At 30.8% G+C, this 19,969-nt stretch overlaps 1 protein-coding gene across 1 annotated transcript; it reads left to right on the top strand.

Moving 5' to 3' along the window:
- The first annotated feature begins 8,150 nt into the window (after nt 1-8,150).
- LOC145328620 (uncharacterized) lies at nt 8,151-19,944 on the top strand. The gene is made up of 11 exons (XM_080172373.1): nt 8,151-8,251; nt 11,302-11,417; nt 12,628-12,660; nt 13,093-13,156; nt 13,339-13,403; nt 15,866-15,989; nt 17,003-17,045; nt 17,481-17,527; nt 17,693-17,755; nt 18,759-18,824; nt 19,710-19,944. The coding sequence occupies exons 1-11, from the start codon at nt 8,192-8,194 to the stop codon at nt 19,746-19,748; spliced, it is 720 nt and encodes a 239-aa protein (XP_080028499.1). The 5' UTR covers nt 8,151-8,191; the 3' UTR covers nt 19,749-19,944.
- The last annotated feature ends 25 nt before the right edge of the window (nt 19,945-19,969 follow it).

Here is a 19,969-nt window from a genome sequence, read left to right as displayed (position 1 = left end):
ACTATTGCTACCAGTTAGTGTGTAATATTTGATAAAAATTCCAATGAATAACTTATAGCTGCACTTCTTGTAAGTAGCTTCATAGTTTCCAAACTTGTTCAAATCAATTTTCATTTTACATTTCATTTTGCATTATTCCTTTGATGTTAAATCCTGCATTTAGGTAAACATACACATACAAATATTTTTGTAAAAATCATATTTTTCTCTCTCTCAAATCCTTGCATTTTCATGAATTAGCCCAATCATGTGTAATATTATGTTTTTAGTCAGATTTGAAGAAATAATCTCTATTTTCCTTATCAAAGTACTTTTTCAAAGATAATTCAAAATACTTTGTCATAATCCAGTTTTTAACCACAAATAAAGGCATTTTTGTTTTGAAAAATTTGTTTCTTTGTAAATATATAACAAAATGAAATGGAATCAATATTATGATTTTTCACTAGTTTCTTTATTGTTCTAGTTAATTTATCAAAGTTTTCTTAAATAAAAATATTTAAATTTGATAGATTAATCAACTTTTATGGCCCTAAAACTACTTATGTTAAAGCTCTTTATAGTGCCTACAAAAAATGACATCATATGAGAATAGTCCAAATATGACCTAATTCGGATTTTTTGGCAAAAAGTTTTAAAATTTATCTCCTTTTTTTATAGGCACTAAAATTAAAAACTTACCGTTAAAAAATTCCGAAGTACGTTATATTAGAATTTTGGACTACTCTAATATGACGTCATTTTTTATAATCATTATGAAAAGCTTCACTTTTTTATTACCATTGACAAAGGTCGTGCAATCAAAGAGTTGGTTTTCTGTAACACTTTAGAAGTGTAATCTTATGATACAACAAAATAAGACCTAATAATATTTAAACTTACCCTTTATTGTTATCCCGGCCATGAAGTTATTGTATACAATGAAAAATTACCCTTTATGATATTATGTGTGTAGGCCCCAGAAAGCAATCTGGTGACCACATGTAATTACAACCATTATGTCCTTTCATCCTTCTTCTTCGGCAAGTTGTCATACAACTCAGATTAAAAAAAAACAGTTTTAGCATAAAAAGTAAACTGAGACAAAGGCTAATTTAAAATACTAATCAAATAGTTCACAAACGGATTTAAAAACGAGGATAACAGTTTACGTAAACTTTAGCTTAACAACCTTTGAGTCTTTTTTTTGAATTTTGATTGGTTGGTTCATTTTATAGTGTCCAAATGTTTTCATCACTAATTGTAATCTACAGAAGGAAAAAATTGTGTATCATCATTGGGGATTGCATTAATTAATGGGCCATTTTCTTATCCCTTTAGATCCCTGACATTGTATGTTTGGTCTTAAAACAATGAAATATAAAATATAAATGATATAATATAGGTAAATTTTCTTTGCAGTATTAATGAATCACTTATCTCTCTACTGGTGCTCAGAATCAAGCAACAATTTCCTTTCAAACACTATTGTTCCCAAAGACAAAAATTTGGAAGCAGTTTATAGTGCCTATAGGAAATGACGTTATACAATACAAATGTCCAATGATAGGCCACTAAACAGACTAAATTGATAATGGATAAGCAATACACTTTTTATTAACAAATGGTAGGCCAGTATAATGTCATTTTTTATAGACACTATAAAAAGCTTTTCAATTTGATAAAAACTACAAAAAATTAAATTACTTTTAAATTTAGATTAGTGTAGTTTAGATATTTAAAAATTTTATCAAAAAGAAAAAACTATTTAAGATGACCATTTTAACTTGAAAGGGATATTATCTAAATCTAGCTAACTAAAAGAATTGATTTTGAGCCGAACAACACATAGATATGTTTACTATCATTTAGCTTTCTCACAAAACAATTTTGTCTCAATCTCTTCTGGGAATTGCAAAAAAATTTTATGTTTTTTTCTCGTATTCATTCGAATCCGGTGGATAGGAACCGGTTCTCATCAATACGAAAAAACTATGTCTAGGTTCGTATTATATCCAGCTTTCTACGAATATAGAAATGTACAATCATAAGATTAAAACCAGTTTTTTTAGCCGGTGCCTTCGGTACCTCGGGGCTAAAAAAACTAGTTTTATATGCAATACTTGATACACAAGATAGAAAATTGTAGCCAAAAATCTTTGGTTGCAAACTATTAAAATTTCAGGACTTCTATGTTTAAGAGATTTGGTTGCTTGTAAGGGAGGGAGGTGGCATTGGGCTGTTATGAGGTCGTTTTATTATTTGTTGGCTTAACAACTTTGGGGACTTTCATTGAATTTTGATGAGTATCCAAATGTTTCAATCATGAATTGAAATCTATAAAGGGGGTAATTTTGTTTATCATCACTGGGGATGTAGATCAATTTATCGGCCATTGTCTTATTGCTTAAGATCCCTGGTTGATTAAAGTGGAAAATATTCTGACTTTTATCTGGATATAGAAGAAAAATTTAAACTGTCTGTCTAGTTACCTTAACCTCTTTTGAAAACTGAAAAAAAGGCCGTGATTAGAGAAAAAATATGGAAAAACCATATAGACTTGTTATGGAATAGTTTTGAAATACCATGTGACCAAACATTAAGGCCTATTTTATATTATTATGTAGATGCAGCTAACAGAACATCAAATGGACACAGCTAAAGCTTAGACGCCAAATATTATTACGTCATTTTTTCCCTAAAAATCACAAATTATTCATATTTTTACCATTTCAGAATTGTTTTACGAAATCGTTATATTTTATTATCAATTAAAAGAAGACGATATTTTTGATTGACATCACTAGAATTCTGAGAACTGGAAATGGTACTGATACTGATAGTTTGTTACAAAAAACAAAAAAGATTTTGGACAAAGTCCAAGAGATGTTAACAGTTAATTAATGCAAAAACAGCCTGAAAATGTGCTTTCTTTATATAACAAAATATATCAAAGCCATTATTTGCGCAGTTTTCTGTTCCATCTAATAAGCCACAGCAATAAACTTTGAATTAAACAAAACGATAGCAATGTATCTTTTAGAGCTAACAAATGAATCTCACCATCAGCTTCAGCCACCCTCAGTAAGGCAGTTTTTAGAAGCATTGCTGCTTTTATATATGCAGCTCATACAAAGCTGCAATGACATTTGCAACAAACTCAACATAGCCGCCGGAGGTGCTCAGCTTCTTTCAGTCACTCCCTGTCCAAGACACCCACAGCCACAATTAGATACTCTCAGCTGCTTCCACCATCGGCAATAGCCAGTAGCCATTAAGTTCTAATTCAGCTACAGTCGCAAAAAATCCCCACTAAGTAACATTAAGCGAGCCATAGGCCAGCTTTAGTCACAACTGTAAGTTGTATTTTACCGCAGCTTCAGCCGAGTGACTAAATGTACGGCTGCCGCACCCTAATACAAAGTGTATATTATTTACTAGACAAATATTACAATTTGTGGTTTATTATAAAAAAAAAACTTTTTTTTCATTGACAAAGCTGCTCTATAACATTTTCTTGAAAGTATACATGCATATCCCTACAGTATTTTTAAGACAAAAATCTAAAAATTAAATAGTCCCAAGACTTTTTTGAAGCTTCTCGAAAAGGGAGAACTCAATTATTTCATAAGTTATTGATATCTTAATCTTCAGATAACAAACTTATTACTTTAAAGGGAAGTTTTAAAGCTTTAAAAAAAACAATTCTTCACAACTAAATAAAAAAGAGAGACAAAATAAGTTATGGAATTGCTCTTTGATTAAATTTTGTGATGGATGGAAGGACGAACAAAGTGAATAAAAGAATTTATTTAAATTTAAAATTCAAAGTCCCCAAAAACTTATGAACAGACGGATTATTGGAATCATAAAGCAGCTTCACTTCTAATAAACCTGTTAATTAGTTTTGTAGAAATATGATTCACTTCAAAATAACAGGACGCGACATTGTCATTGTTACTTTTAAATGCAGATAACAATACCTGGAATTTGTTTTAGTAGGCCTATGTTAAGTTTAAAATACAATACATCATATTTAGCGTTGCCTCTAGCCTTTAGATGTTATACTCCCAGTGATCTTAAGGGAATTTGATGGATGAATTTATGTACACCCTTTATTAATATTGCACTATTGCACCTTCAGTTGATAAAGGCTATTGGTCAAACCAATCATGATCTTATAAAAGTATCAACATTTTTTTAAGCAAAGCGAATTAGAGAACGTGTTTATCTAAATTTGGAGTCCAGCATAATTTACAATCCAATGTCTTATTATTCCTCCCTTTACACGCTACACAGAGTAAATTTGCCCGCGTTAATTCTTTTAAAAACTCATTTGAAGAACAATAAATATTTTCAATCAATCAATTTAACTTCTAACAGGCAATATAGATAAATTACTACCTAAAATTAGTAAGGACCATTTTAACATTAATTTGATTTTATATTTAAGCTAAAAATAACTTGTTATGACGTGAAGACAATTCATTCAAATTTATAGCTTTACTATCCAAGAAAGAAAATCTAATATTTCAATAATCCTATTTTGTGTTTCTATTTATTATTTTTGATGCATAGAATAAGATGGTTACATAAACAACAATAATGGTCAGGCTAGCCGGACCTTAAAATAAAAGTACCCTCCATTAAAAAAAAAGATAGAAAGAATATCAAATTTTTTTACAACAAATATGAGTTTAATCATCATATAAAAGTAACAGGGTGTCTCTCAGTTGTATTAAAAGATCTCACTAACCTATCAACTGATATGGTTTCTCTGTACAGTAAAGCTTTTAATGTAGGTTTTGACCACTTTTGAGAGAAGAAATCTCCACCCTCCCTAGAGAAATTGCCAATGGAACAAATGCCCTTCCAAAATTTGTATTTACTTTTTCCTTTTAAAACTTAATTTGGAGGGCCGGCTTCCCCGACCTTCAACTGCAATCCGGGTGCAGATTCGTGAGGTTGAAGGCGCACAGCCTCTGAACGGTGGGTATTATTATTGAGTTTAACATAACTTCCTATTTTTTAAAAACTATATTAATAGATTGAATAAATTAGACTGCCTATTGTGCACTTTACATAATAAAATTTCGTAGTTTCCTTTGAAGAAAACTAGAATTGCCTGATTTCAAAATATTGGATCTACCCTCTAGTGTTGTAACGATAAATATATAATTAAACTTTTAACCACAAAAAGCTAGATTTATTGTTATATTGTTAACTTTCAATATGAATTAAGTTAAGTTTTTGATTTGTAATTTTATACTTAAAGCGACAAATATACATTATACAAACCTTCCACAGGTTTTGTCGTTTTTTTCCAAATCGACTCATTTTTTTGTGCTTTATATATCAAAATAGGAAAATAATGTAAATGGAGAAAGTAACTTAAAAATCAGACATGTGACGTCATACAAATAAGTGATTATCCATCTTTTTTTAGGGGTTTTCTTTCCCTCAACTATGTTCCAGACAACTACCTCCCCAGTACAACATTCAGTTTTCCATTACAACCCTAAGAAACAATACTGCGAAGTCGATGGTTTTTTCGTTATTACACTCTCAAACCATTTCCCTTTTTCTCCCTTACCTTTCTTTCAGTTTTGTGACCCCCTTTTTGTTTGAAATATGTAGAGAAAGAAAAGAATAAGCAAAGAGAGGAAATATAAAGCTAAATTTTCCTTTTGTACAAAATCGTATTAGACTTCGATATTCTAAACAAACTTTTTAAACTATCAAAAAATAAGTCGTGAATTTTTAAAGATTTTTCCTTCAAATCTACTCCAGTGGCACCAGTTTAGTAATTTGCTAGTATTGATGAAATTTTTTTTTATTTGATATTTATGTAATTAATATATGAAAATTCTATAAAGGTTGTTTCTTTGTTATTTAAAAATTGTTTCATCCTCTGATCAAGTAAGGACACTTTAAATAGCTATACAAAAATATGTTTAGTGCAGCTTATAATTTGCAAGCAATCCTTAAACAGAGCAACCCGCAGTCAAGCCCATTGACCCTCAGCTTCAAGGTATTATATCTTCATCCATTCTTGTATTTGGACAGCTACACAACGCTGTTATCACAGCCAAAACAAAAATCATAAACCCCCTGCCAAAGTCACCCTCAGCCACCAAATTTACCTTTGATCGCAGCTGTAACAGCTTAGATTCCGACCTCTGCATTTGTTTAAATATGCCAATATAAGTTTAAAATAAATAAAACACTTAACTTATTAATTAATAAATTAAAACTGCGAATATTGAACCACAAAAGGTATAGGATTCATTTCTACTTTCATGAGTTTAATTATTGCTTAAAGTTTGTTACTTAACATTGTCAAAACTTTTCATAACACCAAAAGAAATTAACAATTCTATACAAATTTAACGGTATATTTTTTAATTGAAATTATAATCCTGGTCAGGCCGCTAAGCATAAGCCACCTGTAAGCCGCAAAAAACCCTAAACGGTAGTAAAACTGCTGTTGTTCAACTAAAGTTCGGCTTCCTGGATAAAAAAGTCGATAAAACAGTTTGTTTATTTAAATAAATGATTCTTTTCATTTAGTATTGAGATATTCTAATATTTATCTTGTCTTTCTTTTTTTTAAATTTAATATTATACAGTACATTTTGTTAATACAAAGCTATTCATATTAAAGTTTACAAATGGTTTAGAAATTATAAATAAAAATACTATAGACTAATAATTTTCACTTGCTAAGAAGATAGAGGCAATAACATTTACTAAATAAATTCATTTTTTATTCAAAATATTTTTACTGAACTATATTTGTTAATTTTATAATATAGATTTAAAAATTCAAGTTATATAATTTCTAAAATAAAATTGTGCCCTAGAATAAAAATAAGTGATTTCTGGTGTGTGGACAATTTAGCAATTATTTTGAAATATGAAATAGCAATAAACAAAATATCAAATAAGAATCTAACCAATATAAAAAAATTTCATTTAAAATAGTACCTGACCACCAACAACTCATAACTACAATTTCCAGCTAAGATAAAAAATGATTTTTTAGTTTTGTCTCAACTAAACCGATTATTCTATAAATCAACACTGCAGACGTTTTCTTCATTTCAGTTACATAATCTTTATTCAACCATCCATCGCTCTACTATAAAATATGTTTAAAAATGGCCGTTTTCTCTCAAAGCCCCTTGTTGAGTAAAATAGAAGGGGGAAGGGGGGCTGGTTTGTTTATCACTTTAGGCAGGTTAGGTTCCAGGACTCTGAAGGTATTGGCTCGGCAGGGCTATGGCTCCTCTGCAGGATTTAGGCGTAGGAAAAACTATTCCTCGCCCTATTTCAATTTGTTTTTAAAAATAAGGGTTGTTCAAAGTTTGACAAGCACACATAGTTTTATAAATAATTAAAAAGCTTTAAAAAAATGTTGTAATATAAAAATACCAGAATCTTTTTGTTGCCCCGCAGAGCAGGCTTCTCATAACCTCCCATCCTTTTTCTCTCTATCGAATTTCCAACCTCTTGGTTTAGAAATAGAATTTCAGTGCCGTCATAAATTTTAGTTACAATAACAACTTTTGCAAGAGAATATGTATTTTTATATAGTGTTAAAACGTGGTCCTTGGCAAAACAATTAATGTGCTAAATTTATAATATGTTAATTAGTTTAATAGGTTTAAGTTTTCTTTTATTTTTGATCATTATCCAAACAATAAAGTAGCTTTCTTTCGAAATTTTTGCTAGTACATCTTAAATTCCCAGAGTTCGTTAATTTTTTATTTTATGTCTATTTTAAATTATCTACTAGCATCGTTTGGGGTTAGAACAGTTAAAGGGACCTTTCCTTTAAAATGTAATTAAATATTATCACAGTTATACCCACCCCCTACCTTTCCCTATACAATTTTGTCTTTAAATTCCAGTCTAGCTTCGAAACCGATTAAAATTTACTGTAATAGCACTGGTCTGAGCCATACTGAAAATTCATGTAATGTATCGTATCATTGACAATTTTCTAAGAATAATCGAATAAAATTCATAATTTTTCTGGAATAACAAAACTGGAATTTTTTATTTTACTTTCATGATTTTCTCTGCAGTATACATTTAATTAAAAAAATGTTTAAAATAACTTTGTTCTTGAAAACAATTACAGCACGCTACTGTGCAATTTCAGAAGTTCAGTATCTTGCTCAAGATTGCGTCAGACCTTGTGACCCCAATGGAAGTATCCACCCCAACTATTCATGAAGAGGAATATCAAAGCTCTGGAGATTACCAGGTAATCCATATATAAAAGTAACAGGATGTCTATTGCCCTAGTACGAATAGAAAGTAAAATGGATATCCTATTACATAAAGTATTAAGCCTTTTTTATCTGTAGCGAAGGGTTTAAATAACTGCTGAACCGATATGGTTCTCCTTTATGGTGATGTTTCTTATAGGCCCAGGGAAGGGTAATAACTTTCTTGGGGGATTGTAACCCCAACCTCCCAAGAAAAAGCTCCCCTATAAAGAAATCAACCTTCCCACTTCACATTATGTGCCCCTAGAGGCTTCCAGGGGGGCGTAGCTGCTAGTTTGAAATAATATAATTAATATATATATATTTCTAATTTTGCTATTTTCAAAAGATGAAAAAACTATCCTTTAAGGTCTAGATTCTTACAAGAAAATCAGCTTTTTACCCCCTTCTGAAATGTAACTTGGGGGGAGGGATGATAATTTGTACGCGCTAGGCACTTTAAAGAAAGCACCGCAAACCAATGTTAATACATTTACATCCTTATTTTTTTTCTTTCTAGATTCTAATTCATAAACATATCATTGATTCTTTTGACAATTAAGAATAACTAAACTTTAGTAACTTACTCTAGTTGTCTTGAACTTTGCGCAAGATATAATAACGGATACTTATTTTCTACCAAACATTTAATGAAATTGTTGCTCTCTTTGATATGCGTTTGATAATTCTAATACGATTTCTTTTGCATTGTTTTTATAAGCTTTTTTTAAAAAATAATACAAATAAAAACAAAACATACGATATTTCTTTTTGCTATTATATAAGAAGTTCTGCAATTTTTGTTGAAAATTCTATGGAAAAGATATGACAAAGCACAAACAAACTCATAATCAGTTCCAAAATGCATTTTAAGTAATGATCATTCTTTAAAATAGAGAAAGCCCAATCTGTCCCGATTTTATACCACTTTTGAAGTGCGATTCCAGTTACGTCATATACGTTTCGGGAAAGAAAAAGGGAAGGGGGGAAGAAAATCTCTTCAAAAGAGATGGGAGAAAAGGGAAGAGATTTTCTTCCCCCCTTCCCTTTTTATATGACGTCAGGAATCGCACTTTTCAAAAGTGATACAAAATCGGGACAGATTGGGCTTTCTCTTTAAAATATTGAAATAAATTAAAATATGTTTCTAAATAGATAGCTACAGGGTGTTTCAATAGAAACGGTTTTTTTTCAAATCTTAAACTGTTTTTAACCTATTTTTGAATGGGGGGTCAAAAATATACTAGGACACCTATTAAATCAGACTGCAGAGCCCAAATTTGAATTAAGTCCCCAATAAACTTTTTTTGGGGGATTTAAAAATTAATTTTTAGTGTTGCTGTAATCATTTTGACCGAAGCAAAAGCTCTTTTTTTACTTCGGGTAATATTGTGGCTTACAGAACATTTTTATATAATTCACTTTATATTGATACAATAAAAAAAACATTACTCTGTTCATTGGAAATAATTATTTTTTCCAAAACAATTAATTTCATTGAAAAATCTAACATTTACAATAAAACAAATAATTCTGAAATCTAACCAATAAGAAGTCTTGTTTTATTTCAATTCCTAACAATTCAAAAAAAGAGTGTTTTCACAAAGTGACTTATTTCCAATGTAGTTAAATAATTTTTATTTAATTAAAATGAAAATAATGAAAACCTTACACATAAAAGATACATTCTTTTTAAAATTATTTTAAAAAATAAGTTTGAATAATCTTATTTTATAACGCATTTGTATATGTGACAAAAATAAATTTGTAGTATTGCATAAACATTTGTTGTCATTTAACCCTTTACAGCCATTTTTTATGTTTTTAAAATAAGTGAGAGAACAAAAACATGTTAATGTTAATTCGTTGATATATTATAAAGAAATAACTTTTTAGTGAATTTTTATAGTAAAATCATAAGGCCTAATTTTACTCTATACCAGAATACAATATTTATGAAGCAAAACACTCTAAAAGCTACGAATTTTACCCAAATAAAAAAAAACCTTTTGCTTCGGTCAAAATGATCACCGCAACAGTAAAAATTAATATTTAAATCCCCCAAAAAAAGTTTATTGGGGATTTAATTCAAATTTAGGCTCTGCAGTCTGATTCTACTGGTGTCATAGTATATTTTTTATATACGTTTTAAAAATAGGTTAAAAACAGTTTAATTATGCATAGAAAATATAACAATTATATAAAATGCTTTATATATTTGGAAAACCTATTTTGGGACATTTATGTTTCAAATATTTGAAAATAATTTTTTCAATAAATCATGCATTAAAAACCAGTTTGTCCAAGGGCCTTATTTTTGAAGATTTAGGGATTTCAGGTTGTGGAAAAAATTTTCACATTTTTAAAATTCAAATTGCGCGGCTTGTATTAATAGTAGAAAAACGCCATGCATATCGTTAGAATTGTCATAAACTCTATTTTTTGGAAATATAAGTGCCATTTTTGTGCTATTTGTAGTTTAGGAGCTACGTTGAAAATTATGAGAAAGGTTGAAAAGTTTTAAGTAAGTTGGAACATTTTATCACGTAGCTCCTAAACTACAAATAGCACAAAAATGGCACTTATATTTCCAAAAAAAAGAGTTTATGACAATTCCAACGATATGCATAACGTTTTTCTACTATTAATACAAGCCGCGCAATTTGAATTTTAAAAATGTGAACATTTTTTCCACAATCTTTAAATCTGTAAATCTTCAAAAATAAGGTCTTTGGAAAAACCGGTTTTTAAGGCATAGTTTGTTGAAAAAATAATTTTTAAATTTTTGAAACATAAATGTCCCAGAATAGGTTTTCCAAATATATAAAGCATTTTATATAATGTTTTTACTTTCTATGCATAATTAAGATTTAAAAAAAAACGTTTCTATTGAAACACCCTGTATTTTAAGACTAAATTTTTGGCAATATTGGCGGTAACTAACTGCAAAATTTGGTAAATTTTGATTTGATATTTTTCAAAACATGTCGGTATTCTGTTAAAATGGGATACCCAACATAGCTTCATTAAAATTACATCATTTTAGGACACAGGACAAGGAAAATGCCGCCCAGGGAAGCGAAGGAATCCAAACAACCACAGAAAAGTTAAAAGAGAAAAGTCCTCGGACGAGCTCAGTGGAAAAGAATTGGAAAAAGCAAGGTGGTTATTATTTGATAACTCGTGGTATCATAACTAAGGTACCTATGTCTTTACGTAAATCCGTCCGTTAGGGATACATAATTATATTTTTAAAAAAACCGGGTATAGTCCCTTTCGTAACATCGCACCTTATGAGGCGATTCTTCGTATTTTTCACAGTAGCTTTTCTCCTATTTCTAGCCCCTGCGGGGGGCTCTATTCCTGCGGGGCCAATTACCTAGCCCTGTGGGGCAATCACCTAACCAAATATAACCTAACCTAACCTAAAATAACCTATAAAAAGCCATTTTAAAAATACGTCGAATCGCCCCTTATGGGGCAATGTTACAAAAGGGACTATTCCCAAAAAAAAAAAAATGACGTCATGAAAATAAAATTAAAATGTATTCTGGCTTGCCATTGGTAATTTAGTCTGTGTATTGGCCTATCATTTTTCATTTGTGTTTATGATGTCATTTTTTTTATAGGTACTAGTAAAGATCAACAAATCTTATGGTCTAACAAACGAACATTTAACACATTTTGAAGTCTGAATTATTGCTGAACTCATTACTAAAATCTTCCAAATCCCTATTTTTTTCTATCAATTGTTGTAAGCTAAATTATTCTATTAACACCGCATTGCTAATAAGCCTATATTTATTTAGTCTAGTCTTTACTACTATTTCAGACAGTTATCAGTGAATTACACAAAGTTTTATTATTGAACAAAAGTAAATGAGTTCTATAATTCTATTTTTGATTCCCCTCCAACTAAAAATAGAACATGACACAGTAATATCAAATTGACTTTACTTTTTGTCAAACCTTTTTTGTTAAAAGACTTATTTCATTAGATTTTAAAGAAACCCCATGGTTATTAGGCCATAATCTATGATACAAAGTAGATCGATTTCTCGGGGCTCAACTCTAGAAAATAGCCTGAAACTTAATCAGAATAATTCTAGAAACTATACATTATTTTAATGATAGCATCAAGACTTTAATTGTTCCACTGTCAGTCATGCTACAAATAGATAAACATTATAAAATATGTGAAGAGCTTTGTGATTATTTTCTACAAAATTATTCTTCATTTATGACCACTTAATATCATGTCTACCTGCTCTTTGGAGCACTTTTTAAGTCCATTAATGATTTTTAAGTATGCTAATCATGTTTGTTGTCATTTTTCTCCATTTAATTTTTTTAAAATTTTTAATTGTTTTAGAAAATACACTCAGAATCAAGGCAGTAGAAGAAGGTAAAATATTTCATTTTTAAATCATTTTATTTTTCTAAAACAAAATTTCTAGGCAAGCTAGTTTTTAGGCATTTGGAAATTAATCAAAAAGTTTTTCTTGAACATTACAAGTATGCTTGGAATTTGTGGCCAATTAATTTTCCTTTACACTTAAATATTTAAAAATAATTTTACCTGACCATTAACCTATGTAATGCACATTGGTTCTTGGCAATAGGGTGAAAGGAAATTGATTCTGTTCTTCTCATCTCTGATGCATTTTTTGTCATTTTAAAACAAATTCAAAATATTTACAACTTTGTTAGAAAGGAATTATTTGGTGCACACATGCTTTCCAACTTGGTTCTGTGTAGGAACTACTCAAAACTAAGTAAGAAATAGCATATAGCTTTCAAGAAAGTACATACTTTACAATATAATTTATATTTTTAGATCTTCAGGATTAAGTAATGAAGTTGAGAAAATTGCACAGGGGGGCAAGCTCTCCCCATTTCAGGTGATTTAAATATTTACCATTCAGATTAATATTTTTTATCTAAATAATATAAGCTTATTGGAAGCATGTTACCAAATCGCACAAAAATAATATAAATGGTTTAAAGAAAATTGGGAACAGATAGGGACGACTTGTTCATCCTTCTATTGTTGTTGTATAACTCATTACACAACCATGTTTAGGCCATGGCTATGCTAAGAAAAGCTCTTGTTACTTCAATAATCACACCAACACAACCGAACATAAGGTAAATCAGTAATCTATTGATTTCATGTTCAGGTAAATCTATACAATAAATAAATAAATTGTTTGAGCCTTTATTGATTGCTCTAAATTATCTTTGTAGTTTTTGAAGTTCCTAAAAAAGGATATTTTGGTTCCACGCCAAACGTAGGAGTCCCAAAAGTAGGAGTGGAAAAACATCGGAGTGGACAAACGCAGGAGTCCCAAATGTCGGAGTGGGACAGACGCAGGAGTGGGACAAACGTCAGAGTGGACAAACGCAGGATTTTTGGGACAAACGTCGGAGTGGACAAACACAGGAGTCCCAAATTTTTTTTTTCAATTTAGAATTTTTTTTTTTAATTTTTGATTTTTTTTATACAACCCACCTCCTCCCCTCTCGGTCCCGTTATTTTTCTTAGTTAGGTTAGGTTAGGTTATAGGCCAGGAGGCCGAGCGCTGCGGCTAGGCAGGCTAGGGGGCCGAACGCTGCGGCCATAGTCATTATTTTGTAGACAGGGATATAAAAAAATTTAAAATTGTCATATTATTAAAATAGCGGACACTCCTAGGTTTTACTTAAGCAATGTGCACTCCGACTTTTGTCCTCTCCGAGGTTTGTCCCACTCCTACGTTTGTCCACTCCGACGTTTGGAACTCCTGTGTTTGTCCACTCCTACGTTTGGGACTCCTACGTTTGGGGTAGGACCGATATTTTGCTTTGAATTATATCTACATATTTTATATCTACATCTATAATACAAAGTAGTACGATGTCCGTCTGTCTGTCTTTCTGTCTGTCCGTCTGTCTGTCTGAAGCTTAAGATCTTAGTAACCACTGAACCGATTGGGCTCTACTCTTCAGGGAATATACCTACTGGTCCTGTGATGATTTTAAGATATTTTCTTGGGGGTTGGGACACCCCTAATCCCCTAAAAATGAAAAATACCCCCACCCTTTAAATTTTTTTTTGTTTTTAAAAATCAAAATTTAAAAAAATCCCCCCCCCCCACCACAATTTTCTTTTCTGTTTAAAAATAAAAAAATAGGTTGATCAAACCTCTTGGGACACAGCCCCTAGAGGCTAGGGGCGAAGCCGCTAGTATAATACAAAGTAGAATGGTGTCTTCCGTCCCTCCGTCCCTCTGAAGCTTAAGATCTGAGTAACCACTGAACCGATTGAATTCTGATCTTAAGGGAATATACCTACTGGTCCTGTGTAGGTTTTAGACTGATTTCTTGAGTGGTTAGTTTTTTATAATTATTTTTTTTTAAATGTGTGTAAACACTTACATCTTGGGGCAAAGCCTCTAGAGGCTAGGGGCACATCCGCTAGTTTTTCATAAAGTTATACTTAAAGATGATTTCATTTTATCTACAAAATAATATAAAAGGAAATACCGAAATTTCTAGAATTTAAATATAAGTAAAAGGTGAGTTTTATGATTTCTTGTTTATTTGCAATAAAATCCTTGAAAATTACGTAAATAAATTCAACAACGAAAAAACATAAAAACCTTTTTTTTCCAGTATTCCAATTAACCCTTACCGGTCGAATGGGGGGGGGGGTTCAACGCCCCCCCCCCCCCTCCTGAACTAAGGCAAGGGGCCCGACTGTAAAGGGTTAATATCCATTGGATTCGAACCGGTTGTAAGCAATACTGAAACGTCATGTATATCATCATACGATAGACAATTTTCCACGAATATTAAAATAATGATCATAAATTAATACTAGTTTCAATCTTATAATTTTTATTTTAATATCCGCGGAAAGCTCTCTATAATAAAGTTTTGATAATCTTTTTAATATTCATTATTTGATTATATGATAAATCATCTAAGGAATTAATTATTTCTTATTTTAATGATCAATATTATGTTATTAATCTATAAATCAATGATCAGATTATAGGCTGGTTAATTATTTGGTACTTATGTTTATTTCATCTATAAATCATGTTATCAAATAGTTGAGTCACCGTTTGCTTCATCCATTTTTTCATACTTAAATTTTATAATAAACCCCACCCCCTTACTTTTGAAAAAAAAACTGAAGAATAAAAGTATTTATTTCCTATGCTGAACACCTAGGAGTTGCTATAACCCTGCAGGGCTGTTTAGTACCAAATATAACAACCATACCTGGCCTAAGGTAATAAACAAAAAAAAAAAAAAAAAACTTCCAACTACTTATTTACAACTATAAATTTTATAAGTGATGTAGGGAAGCTTTAGTGCTCAACAGGCTCTTTAATGGAATGCAACTGTTTTTTCCAGTATTGATTTTAATGTCCGGTGGATAAGATCTGGTTCTCAGCCACACTGAAAAATTATATTTCGTATCGTATTATATCCAGTTTTCTACGAATTATTAAGACCAGTTTTATCATTCCGTGATTTCGGAATTTCAGGTCTAATAAAACTGGTCTGAATCTTATAATTGTACATTTTTATACCCGCGATAAATAACTGTTCTTATATAGACAAGATGAGACCTCTGACAGCTCTGGAGTGAGTAACCCAGGACCAGCAAGTGGGAGTGCCAGTGCAGGGAATAATACACCTGCAACACAAAAGAAAAATGGAGATGCTGATTCTAAAAAGAAGGTTGGAGATTTTATATTTAATAAATATAATTGTTTTGTAAGGGTAGAAAAAGGATGATAAATCAATTTCTCCCCAATTTTGTCACCAATCATTTCTTAGGTTAATAAGATTAAAAAAGAACATTTATTTTTCACTAATCCAACTCCCCACTATCCTAAATAATTTTGCATACTAGTACATTAAATTTTGAGGGTGACTTATTTTCAGCTAAGTGTCCCCTCATTATCTTGGTAAGGAAAAATAAAGAGCCAAAGTAACTAAGCAATAACAAAGGCATTCTTTTTGGATCTACTGCAGTTCACGGTAAAATATTGTTGGTAAGCAATATTTTCAAAAATCTATGAATTCTAAAGGCTGCTAGCTGCCAAACGGCTGAACGTACAGATCATACCCGCACACCTTTTTAAGAAGGCCTACAAATAATCTGAAATAGCTAAGATCCAATTATGCACAGGGAAAGCTTCACTGAAGAAAAAACGCGTAAAATAGGTCTTTTTCTGCACTGCAAGATAATTATGCATAATTGATTTATGGCTATTCCAGATTATTTGTAGGTCTTCTTATGCCGCTTAAAACAGTGTGCGGGCATGATCTGTACGTTCAGTCGTTTTGCAGCTAGCAGCCTTTAAAATTCATATTTTTTTGAAATATTGCTTACCAGCAATATTTTACCGTAAACTGCAGTAGATCCTTCTTTTTAAATGCAAAAAAAAAGACATTTACATAACTGGTCTTAGATAACTGTAACCTTTTCATTTATTGGAAAATTGCTTAACCTGGAATCATTAACAAACAAAACAATAATGATGAAAATATTGATAGAAAGATTAAGAGTCATAGTGATGAAATTGATTAAGCAAATAAAACTATTGATATTTACTTAAATGCAAATTTTTGAGTAATAATGTACTAAAGCAAAGAGTTTAAGAATCTTAAATAAAACGATTGCAAATTTTGTTGTTTTGAATTTATATTTATTTATTATTATCTGTAAAGTTGTTTTGTCTGTCTAGGTGGAAAACAGTGAGACTTCAAGTAAACTGGAATCTAAATCAGGTATCATAATTATTTATAAATCCTTATAAAAGTAACAGGATCTCTGTCTGTCTGTGGGTGTATAATTGGATCTCGCTAACCGCTGAAACGATATGGTACCACCTCCCTCTCAAGTGAAATTGTAACAAGAAAAAATATCCACCCGACCCCTCCAAAAAATATTTTTTTTTTATTTAGAGATAAATAAAAAATTGGGTTGTCGAATTCAACCCCCTTTCCTTCTCAAGTGCCCCTAGAGGTCCCTAAGGCGTAGTTGCTAGTATTTAAAAAGTAAAAACGGACTTTTTAGGGGTTGTAAAACTTTTTTGGTGCCTAGAACCTCTGAAAGAATAATCGTTTCTGCCTGTTATTGACCAAATTTTCTGATGTTTTATAATTAAAAATTTCAGGAGAAAAAAATATTATTACATAATAATATTTTTATAATATTTTCAGGCAAAAAGTCGGAAAGCTGGAGGTTGCTCGAAAAGAATGTGATAACGGTAAAAAGTATTATTTTAATTAAGAAATATTTTTCAAAAGCAATTCTTCATCAATTAAATCAATATATGTAGTATTTTATTTTCTCGATTGTGTCATTTTTAAAATGAATATTAAAAAATTTAAAAAATCAAGGTTTGATGCTTTATTAATTTTTGATTTATTAGGAAAGAGACCCAAACAAAGTGGATCCTTGGAAAGCCATTTTGATATCAGATCTTTTTCCAAAGGTAGATTTTCTATTTTATCAATTAAAAACAACTTTCTCTTCTTTCATGTCAAATAATTTTATTCATTGTAAAAAAACTATTATCTTCCCAACTAGTCTTTAGGAGATTGATTAAACCCAGGGAGGAAGGTAGGGGACAATGGGCTCTTAGTTCAATTTAAGAGTTTTTGCTGAAAGGCCATGAAAACCAAATTTATCCAGAAAATTTGAAGAAAATCATAAAGTGGCAATGGTTATCTAAATTAGAAAACTCAAAATAAGAAAGAGACCTAAAAAAAGCATCTGCTTACAAATTAGCTTATCAGTACATCATGATGAAGTAAACATTCTGTAATTAATCACAAGAAAAATCACTCTTAGGACTTATTCATTCAGAAATTCAAGATGACAGAAATGGTTCTTAGATTTTTACACAAATATCACAGTAGAGTTTCTAGACACGAATGGACATTTTAAAAAATATATTTGTTAGAACCAGCCGAAATAATTTTATACAATATACATGTTTTGTCTGCTAGAAATTGTGTTCATTGTTTTTTCATTTTTGTCTGCTAGATTTATGAAAATTTCCGCGGCAATTGTGCGCCAGTTTTCAAAGTCCCCAAATTCAGCCTAAATCCTTCAAAAACTTTTTAAGCTGGTACCCAAGGTTTTAGACCCTAAAATATTAAATATTCGATCCATTGTCCCCCCCCCCCCACTTCCTACCTGGATAAGACCAGCTTTAATAAACCCGCTAATATTATACAAAGATGAAATTTTAATAACAGTGACAAGTGGTTTTCATTATTTATAAAAAGCCATTTAGCTATTTCAGGAGTGGTAAGTTGTTTAATAGTTTAAAACATTTTCTTGTTTACAAAAAATATTAGAGGGTGGGGGGGAATCCTACCAAGAGGATATTCTTAATCAAACAATTCATCTCTTACATTGCACAGCATTACTGACAAAATCTCATGAAAATAAAAACTAAGCCTTTCTTATTTATTTATATTTATATCTAGGGAGTTGCTATGAAGGAGTTGATAGGCAGTTCAGATGAAGATTCTGATATAGATAATTGTGAGGGGGTAAGTACAAATAGATCTTATGAAGATATTGACAGAGAATATACTGAAGGGGTATATGTATTATACACTACTGATTAAGTATTAAAATTCTGCTTGTGAAGTACTAATAGCTCACCCGTTGTGTTTCTGTCTCTATCTATCTCGCTAACCGTTGAACCAGTATGTTCTCCTTTACACAATGTAGCTTCTCATTGGTCCTGGCCGGGAGATTTATAAATATTTTGGGGGAGGGTACTACCACCACCCCCATGATACAAATCGCCTCCAATTTGAATTTTTAAATTGAAATTGAGTGGTCGTCGATTTGTGAAAATTGGAGGGGTACAATTCAAACCAACACAACCTGAAGTGCCCTTAGAAGTATCTAGGGGCGTAGCTGCTAGTAGAAAGATATAGATACAAACTATTATAAGGAGGTTAGAAGAATCAGTACTTAAGATAAGAAACAGCATATTGATAAGAGATCATTATAACTATGTAGTTTATATATATATGTATATTGCAACAGACTATTTTAAAGGGAAAAACAATTAGTACAGAAACTTGTAATATTGTGTTGGACTCAAGAATGTCTTTAATATTGTTGAATAGCTTATTTACATAAAACAACAGATCTATAGTATAGATGTGTATTGTATATACAGATAACTACCTTCCCCCCTTTTCCAATAACCTTTATCGTCTGATAGCAAATTGTTTTCTGCTACTTGGCTGTGTTAATATTCCCAACACCATGTGTTGATTTTAAAAGACCCAATTGAGAGTCGACACAAGGTCATTGGGATAGTGAAATAAGTTATTTACCCCTCCCCTCTCTAGTGTTTACTCTAATTATAAAACATTATGACTCTATCATGTTTTTAAATCAGATTTAATTTATTTTAGGAAATTGAGGATATTGAGGAAGAAAGTGAGGAGAACTAAGCAATTTATAAACTTGTAGCGTTTAAAGAAACTTTTTTAAGTTGTCATCATTTAACCAATGTCACATTCTCATTCTTTAATATATCTCATTTAATAACTCTATAGGCTTCCCTTGTTTTCCTCTGCAACTTTAATTACTGTCATCCTTGTTATCATGTCATTATGTATAACTTAACATAAATAAAAGTTATAAAGAGTATCTTTTTATCATATCTTATAGT

Source organism: Acartia tonsa, chromosome 9 (genome assembly GCF_053477335.1).
Source record: "Acartia tonsa isolate MP-2025a chromosome 9, ASM5347733v1, whole genome shotgun sequence".
Classification (NCBI taxonomy): Eukaryota; Metazoa; Arthropoda; class Copepoda; order Calanoida; family Acartiidae; genus Acartia; species Acartia tonsa.
The sequence above is the reverse complement of the archived record's forward strand: the minus strand, read 5'-3'. Positions and strand labels throughout refer to the sequence as shown.

What these genes read in the sequence shown, in the direction of transcription:
- LOC145328620 (XM_080172373.1), top strand. Translation starts at nt 8,192, where the DNA reads ATGGAAGTATCCACCCCAACTATTCATGAAGAGGAATATCAAAGCTCT. An exon ending in GCAAGCTCTCCCCATTTCAG is followed by an intron (nt 13,157 to 13,338) that starts GTGATTTAAATA and finishes AACCATGTTTAG; the next exon opens with GCCATGGCTATGCTAAGAAA. An exon ending in ATATAGATAATTGTGAGGGG is followed by an intron (nt 18,825 to 19,709) that starts GTAAGTACAAAT and finishes AATTTATTTTAG; the next exon opens with GAAATTGAGGATATTGAGGA.